Here is an 8,406-nt window from a genome sequence, read left to right on the forward strand (position 1 = left end):
CTTCTTCCCTATTCAACTAGCTCGAGCAGTGAAATTGACTCTGCATGCCTGTGATTTTGACAGGGAATGGGAGTCGAGTTCGTAGTGGTTGCACATTGTGTATACGTGTTTTAGGTGGTTTGTGTGAGTTTGTTGCGGAGATTCGAGACATTTATTTAACCTCTTTATCATATTCGAGCCTGTGCGATATAACCATATCTTAAATGTAATAAGTTTTATTTTTTATTGCAAAGTTCTTGAAATATATAATGCACACAATAAGTGTATAATATTTTATATATATAAATTATATTAGGTGAAGTAAAAAGTTCTGAGCGCTTTTTCGCTTTATTTCGACGATGAAATTAACATAGTCAAGATTATTCGATTTAGATTAAATATGCGCCGTTTTGTTCGATTACTTTTGTCCATTTTGAAGGCAATTTCATAATTCCGCGGTTGAAGAAGTCCTCGTCCCTATTGGTAAAAAACTTGACCAGCTCATTTTCACAAGCCTCTCTTGAGGCCAGTTTTGTACCATCAAGAAAATTTTGCAAAAACTTAAAAAGGTGATAATCGCTTGGTGCCAGGTCTGGACTGTACGGCGGATGCGATAGAACCTCCCAGCCAAGCTCTCGGAGCTTCTGACGCGTCGTTAAAGATGTGTGCGGCCTGGCGTTGTCTTGATGGAACACAACACCTTTCCTATTGGCCAATTCTGGCCGCTTCTGGTCGATCGCCTGCTTCAGTCTGGTCAGTTGTTGACAATAGAGGTCCGAATTAAGTGTTTGCCCCGATGGGAGCAGCTCATAATGGATGATTCCCTTCCAATCCCACCAAACACACAATAAAACCTTCTTGGCCGTTAATCCACGCTTGGCGATCGTTTGGGCCGGCCCACCGCGATTGGACCACGATCTTTTTCGGCTGTTGTTCTCGTATGTGACCCATTTTTCATCGCCAGTCACCATCCGCTTCAAAAATGGGTCGATTTCGTTACGTCTCAACAAAGAATCGCAGGCATCAATTCGGTCCAAAAGGTTCTTTTGCGTCAATTCATGTGGCACCCATACGTCGAGCTTCTTCTTGAGACCAGCCTTATGCAAATGGTTCCAAACGGTTTTCTGGCTAATCTTCAGTTCCTGGGCAATGGAATAAGTGCTCACATGCCGGTCCGACTCGACGATTTCCATGATTTTATCCACATTTTCGACGATTGGCCTACCAGAGCGTGCCTCATCTTCGACGTCCATATTACCAGAACGGAATCGTTGGAACCACCGCTTTGCTGTTGCATTCGATACTGTACTGGGTCCATAAACAGCACAAATTTTTTTGGCCGCCTGCTCCGCCTTTTCACCTTGGTCGTAGTGGTACTGAAGAATGTATCGAATTTTCTCTTTTTTTATCTCCATTTTCGAACGCTGTAACACACAACTGGCTTCACCGAACACAAAACTGACAAAGAACCTTTTTGATGCGTAATATCACCTTGAAATCGGTGTATACTATGACTCGATGCGATGTGCACATCGTGAGATATGGCTCACTAAAGACATCTAGCGAAAAACGCTCAGAACTTTTTACTTAACCTAATATTTAAGAAGTTTGGGATAGTTTAAAGATGAAATAAATTGCTTTTTAAGTTTAATCTCTTACTTTCGACGAAATCAAGTTTCTCTGGAATTTGGTGGAGTTTAAGATTTGATATCGGTGTCGTAGGAGTTATGTGACACTTTAAGGTGGAATAAATCTAGCGAGGAGTTTAAGGTGCGGCAAAGGAGCGTGGAATGTTGCAATAGAAATTTATTGCAGTGTTAGTGCATTGGTAGATTGATCAAATTTACGTGTAGCGTGGGTAACCAATGGTAAATATTTTGCAATGTGTATAATTTCTCAGTAATCTGAGGCTTATAAAATCTATTGACAACTAATGGAAATTGTTGATTTAACAGATCAATTTTAAATTCCTCGTTAATCTAAATTTTCTTAATCCTATTTACAGCTAAACCTTACGACGAAAAATTAACGAAGTGGAATAAAAATGGCATTGTGATTCTTCTCGTCGTGTATTGGTGTCACATCAAATTTAAGAGACAGTTTTACTTGCAGATGCTGCGTGTTACGTTGGTGAAGTCGACGAAAGCGTAAAATAGGAGCTCGTCCGAAATACACTAACGCGGAAGGTTAAATTTAACGCAAAAGGCCGAGAAATTAGTTTAGAACTCGAAGTTTCATTGGTACGACGCTCTTGAAACGCATTCAAAGAGGTCGGCGACCTCGAAAGGGGATGAACGCAACTGTTTCGTGGGAATTTCTTATTGTGGCTTATTTGGACGAAGTTGCTTTAAAATCAGCGCTGGATTCGTCTGTATTTTGCCCGGAAATCATAAAATGTTTAGGCCAGGCGACTCCATGTACAGAAAATGTTATGTCCACTTTTTACGTCCGTAGAATTCAACTCTTTATTACTATGCACTTCTTCTCCAAAAAAATATCGCGTTTCAATATTAAAAAAGTTTCAATAATATACTATCCATTAGAAGAATGATAACATGATAACCTTACAAATTATTAGTATTAACAAATTATTATTGTATAGAAATGCCAACTATTGCTTCGGTAAAACAAACAAAGGAATTTTACAGGTAAATTTTACAAATTACAAGTCATCTTATAACGCAAAATACGACGTGTAAAATTGTCTCAATTTATTAATAGTATTAATAAATTATTATGATAAAAGATGCAGGAATCTTAGCCTCATGAGAAATTAGAGATGAAAATGAGTGGGAAAAGATTAATCACTGGTCCTCCTAAAAAGATGCAGTCCCATGGATGGATGGTTGTGCGAGTATTAAAGCAGCGCAAAACCGTTCCCCGAATTCTCATCCCGGACGTCGTACGACCAAAGACAAAAACAACTCACTCGAGGGCATTGCGGAGAGACATTCATCGAGGACACAATAGTATTATTCCAGGAAGTGCTAGTTCTTCCTAGATTCCGGTTACAATGTTCTTAACGCGTGGAAATTAATCTTAACCAGGAAACATCTATAACGGCATGTATTTTCTGCTGTGATTGTAAATCTGTTTGGAACATGCGGTTTGTCCGTTAATCTATGCGCTGTTGTTCAATTGAGTCAATATTATTTGTTGGTAGATTAATGTGTGCAAGAGCGCTCTATCCATTATTGACCAATTCGAGCACGTATTGGTAAATTTCACACCGGCAATTACGGTGAAATCGTTCGTGGTCGCTGGAAATTAGCAGTATCGTTTGCGGTCGTGAGCTGATTGACACTGCGTGAGCGGGGAATTATGTGAAGCAGCTTTGCTTTGTCGTTTCATGCATTTAATAGGTTTACGGCGGTGGACAGAGTTTGTAAAAAATGAAGACAAGGTAGAAAAAGATTATTTTTCATTTTTTACTATTAGATTATTTTCAAAGTGATCTTTTCAGTGAAATATGATTGACAAAAAATAAGATCTATAATTGAATCATTATAGAAAATAGAATAATATTGATAATAAAGAAATAAAAATCAATTATAGAATAACATATAATAATAATAATAATAATAATAATAATAATAATAACAATAATGTGGATAGACTTTATGTTTACTTTTATATGTATAATGATACTGTTTGATCCTTGAATTAAAGTTAAGATTAACGTTGCGATTATGATTATCCTTTGTCTGACTAAATATATTTGAAGTATCAATTACAGTAGAATTTTTGAAAGATTCTTGGCTGTTAAACAAAAAACTGGTTCCTTTATATTTCGCTCAATTATCATAGAATCGTGAAACTGACTTTCACTTCAAATTTTGTCTGTTTCAGGAGTAACAAGTACCTGCAAAAATCATCCATCAGCCGGATATGTGCTGTCGGAGGGTTTTTCATTAGCATTCCCGTCTTTCTAACTGGTAAGAACCAATTCCTTCAATTCTGTCAACTTTAACCTTTTGAAAGATACTAGTACATAAGTTATACGTTTAATTTTTCTTGAATTCAGGCATGAATCTAAAAGATACTGTGAACTATCTCTGAGTGTATGAAATCAGTTTAGAAATCCAATGGAAATAAAGTTAATTTTAACGCCGAATAGTCATTATTTTTCTTAGAAAAATAAAAATGATCGTCTTTTAGGGAAGTTTTAACAGATTAATTTATAAAGAGCTGAAACAGAATATTCATGTCATGCATGAATACGGCTGGTGGATGGATCGAGATCTAATCTAAAGTTTACGTTGTGTCATGCTAGTTTACACAGCTATCATTCGCTCGATCGATCGTTAAGCTGTTGAACTCGATTCAAGACGGACATTTTGACTCTGTTCAGAAGAAAACTGCGTTTTAATAAATTTGACGGAATAGAAATTATGATAGACTACAATGTTTTTTTAATTATATCATAAAATTCATTAATTTTTTTCTAATGTCATGTTAGAAACTTCAAATACTGTCCAAAACTTCGAACGTAATCGTTTTAGAAATTTGTAAATTACTTAACGACCAAAAATATTGAATTCTCTATTGTCTGAAGATAGATTCTCTATAATTTAAGTAATTTATTCGTCGAGAATTGATATATAAAGACTTAAATAATAAATTAATTGAAAAATAATTTGCGACTAGTATTGAAAATTTCAATGAAAAGCATATGTATATAGTTTACGCTTCGAGAATTATATGTATTGAGAATATGTATTTGCGCTGATTCTTTGTCCCGCTTGTTATGGCATACGTGTTATAATGATCCTCTAACAATGCTTTCAGGTATGATATTGTATACATTCATCCAGTTTCATTCGACGCCGGTGTCACGTAAAATGGATACTTGGGTTGCGAAAGAAAAGAAAGCTGAGTCGTAGCCCAACTATTAATTCTCTTTTATCGAACTTTATTATAACTTTGGCACTTACAGTAGAATAACGTTGAACAGAGAAAGGGGTGTTGTACAAGAACAGCAACTAGAACGAGAACTCCCCGGGCTGGGTGAAGTCTCGGCTTATATACACCCTGGCTTGGGGATGTTGGGGAGTTTGGTGTGGATTCCAAGGAGTCCGAAAGTCGGGGTTGGGGCCTTATCTCTAATGGGGACTAAGATGCGTCGCGGCGTTGGCGTCCGACAGTCGGGAGTCGATGTCTTTTCTCTGAGAGGTAATTGGTGTCACACCGGCAATCGTTACGTCGGTTTTCATAGGCCTTGGCATCGTGTTTTGTGGATGCACAATGGTCCATAACGTCTTCGTGTGGCAGAGGGTAAGAACATATCGCTATTAAAAAAGAAAACGAACACGTTCAAACACGTCTAAATCATCTTTTATGTGTATTTTACCCGGAAATCATTTTATCGTGAAATTTTGTTTTTCAGAGTTACCATAATTTATCTGGTAGAGTTCATAAAAATTTTTCTGAAATCAATTGCAAGCTTTTAGGAAACCAGGATTTTTCACATTTTTAAGAAGCACATTTTAATTTTATAATTATATTGCTGATCTTTATACGTTCGTGCGAAATTGAAAAGTACGCAAATGGCGCAAAATGCATAAAATGCGCTAAAAGATACGTATATAAGAAAACAAATCTCGATTAAAATTTTATTTCTTTGATTATGTTCGTAAAACTACAAACTTGTATAAAAATACGCATTCTAGTTATAAGTGTTAAAACATTCGATCTAGTCCTTATCACATTCATGAAAACCTCCATTTAACCATTCGTTGTATCAACAAACATTCATATGCAAAACTTACCACCTACCACATCCTCCGCGTATTAATATAATCCCCTTTTATAAATTATACACTTTAGAATGGACTGGTTGGGTCAGAGTCATATAAGCTTACAAGTTCTCGAGGAGTTCTACCGAAGTTACATTTACGTTTGCATAATTTCACCGAAAAAGATACTCTGTAGAATGACAGGTTCGTTTGTTTATGTGATCCGCGATCGCAACTATTTCAAGGGGATTTTATAAATAACCATACACACGATATTCAGTGTATTTTCGTATTCTCGTTTATTTTTGGGAGATTTGTAAAACTGTTGAACAAAATAATTGAGTAACGATTATATTTGCTGAGAAAAAGTCTTTTTCTCTGTACCCCTCCTTCTACTTCAAGCATGTAGTATTGACAATAAGATTGACAATGGCTGAAAGTAATCCAAAAGAGTTTTCACCATGGTTATCGGTAACGAAAAAGATTTGAATCATCTTTAATACTTATTCGTAACTAGAATCATTTCAACTAAAATGTAAATTCTTATATTATAACTTTTTTAATTTGTTATGGCCCCTGAATACAACCTAACCTATCATTCTTATTTCGTAGGAGAAGACGAATGCCGTGAAGGCGTTAGCGCGCGAACAGTGCGAAGCGGCGGTACAGCTGCAGCGTCAGCAGCAGCTGCAACAGCACCAGAACCAGCCCCAGCTACAACAGCAACAACAACTACGTGGCCCGTTAACCATCCACCATGCTGGCTGCCCAACGAAAGTCGGGCCCGTGACGAACCAACTAAATACCAGCCACGCAACGCACGGCCGAGCTGCACAGTACCAACACTATCATCACCATCATCATCATCGACACGTGTCAATGTCTCCACCGCCCTTGTTGCTCTCATCGCCAGCTCCGATCGCGGCGACGCACAATCATCTGAACGTGAGCGGACACAGAAACGTGGTTACGCCACCGGATATACCAGCAGATAGATCGCCACCGAGTCCTGGAAATAAGCTAAATAGATCGCAGCATTTGCCACGGGAAGCAACCGGCAGCGTCAGTCCTGGTCTTCCGGCTGCCACATTGGATCTAAGTAGCGCAGCAACCACCAATAGTCCGCATGAATTGTCCACGTTAGTTTAGAAATTTGGTCCGAACATTATATCTTCACATAGGATTGTAGATTAATAGTTGATAGTTAATTTACACATCGATCTTTTTATTTGTAAATTGGGTCGTGGTTTAGAGTTGGTTTGTAAAAATTCGGTCCTAATTGTTAAATGATGAATATTGATTAAGAATAATAGGCATTGATGTACCAATCTTTTTTTAACTTATATACTTGAGCACACGCATTGGAGATTTCACTTTTATTCAGTGAAACAGCAACTTCATTACTCGCTTATTCAATACGGCAATTGCATATATTTCATGGACATTTTAACAATGTTTTGAATAATTTCTAACGGTACAATTGTGATGAAGTGAAAAAAATCGTGATAAGAAACAGAGAGAAAAGTTGCTCGTTAATGAATATTGACCAGAAATAAAGTAATTTCTAAAGAATATCCCGAAGACGTCGTAGATATTACGAAAGGAATGATTAATTTATACCCGCCTGTATCTTGCCATTACCATACTATTATTATTATTAATATTGTTAGTAGTACTTGATTACATTATTATTAATATTAATATTATTGCCTTATTATTATTAATGTTATGGAACCTCTAGTCCTAGGTTACTTTCGCTGCCACGAAAGGATAAGATTTTCGAATTTTTGACTATTACGTGTAATTCAAGTTTTCCTGTTGCGCATGCGCAGTAGAAAGAAAGTTAGCGGAACTCAAATCTCGAACTATAGAGAGTTGAAAAGTAGTAAAAGTAAAAAAGCACGAATAACATTTGTATTTGTGCTGGATTAAGTTTGATAATTGAAAATTGAGTTTGATGATAACATTCTTTTCGTATTCGCTTTGGTAAATATTAGTTTTATTTAAAATTGAACAAAGCATTTTATGTTTTTCAAATACGGTACATAATCGTAATATCGAATTTTGTAAACTGATAGTAAGAAACTCTATAATTCGAGACTGGAACTTTGATCAAGTTCACATTGAACGTAAACTGACTTAATTTTGTTATTTAAGCGTGTATACTATACGTGTTTGTTCCTTCTTCTCTTGTGCGCAGGCTATAGCTTAATTACTTCCAATAAACGCAGTTATATCGAATCAATGACCGATACAAATTTAGATATTAGGATTATTTAAACAAGAGATTAAAAACTAAAAAGTATTGTTTTTATACTGCATATGTACATATGCAATATGAACGACAGTTTGTGTAATAATATGTACCCCTCTTCTTAGTTTACTTTTGTATATTTTGCGACATTTGATATTAATTTTATGAGGAACGTACTTACACTTTATCTTTGTAATTAAATGTGAAATGAAAGAAAAGAAATGACATGAGAAAAGGAAATTCGATGTATGAGTATATACGAATTGACGGAATTAAAATTTAACGCTATATTTAAATAGAAGACGTGAAATATCTTGTCATCTTAAAATAACTTGATCATTCCTATTCTTTTACATAAAAACACTTTTCGACTGTAACTTAAGAAACATGTCTGCTAACGTGAAACGTGCCAGAAAAAATTAACAACTTCCATTAAAT

At 36.0% G+C, this 8,406-nt stretch overlaps 1 protein-coding gene and 1 long non-coding RNA gene across 3 annotated transcripts; both read left to right on the top strand.

The window, feature by feature from the left end:
* Nucleotides 1-1,595: 1,595 nt before the first annotated feature.
* On the top strand, nt 1,596-2,018 carry LOC117208483. Its single transcript, XR_004487715.1, has 2 exons — nt 1,596-1,847; nt 1,985-2,018. It is a non-coding gene; the product is annotated as an uncharacterized LOC117208483 (long non-coding RNA).
* Nucleotides 2,019-5,157: 3,139 nt separating this feature from the next.
* On the top strand, nt 5,158-8,263 carry LOC117208481 (protein odd-skipped-like). 2 transcript variants are annotated; one of them, XM_033449672.1, is made up of 2 exons: nt 5,158-5,253; nt 6,327-8,263. In XM_033449672.1, the coding sequence occupies exons 1-2, from the start codon at nt 5,224-5,226 to the stop codon at nt 6,861-6,863; spliced, it is 567 nt and encodes a 188-aa protein (XP_033305563.1). In that variant the 5' UTR covers nt 5,158-5,223; the 3' UTR covers nt 6,864-8,263. The 2 variants fall into 2 exon arrangements, with proteins under 2 accessions (XP_033305563.1, XP_033305562.1); XM_033449671.1 differs by lacking the exon at nt 5,158-5,253 and adding an exon at nt 6,025-6,185.
* Nucleotides 8,264-8,406: the final 143 nt, after the last annotated feature.

This window comes from Bombus bifarius, unplaced genomic scaffold, assembly GCF_011952205.1.
Source record: "Bombus bifarius isolate JDL3187 unplaced genomic scaffold, Bbif_JDL3187 scf7180000008133_frag, whole genome shotgun sequence".
Classification (NCBI taxonomy): Eukaryota; Metazoa; Arthropoda; class Insecta; order Hymenoptera; family Apidae; genus Bombus; species Bombus bifarius.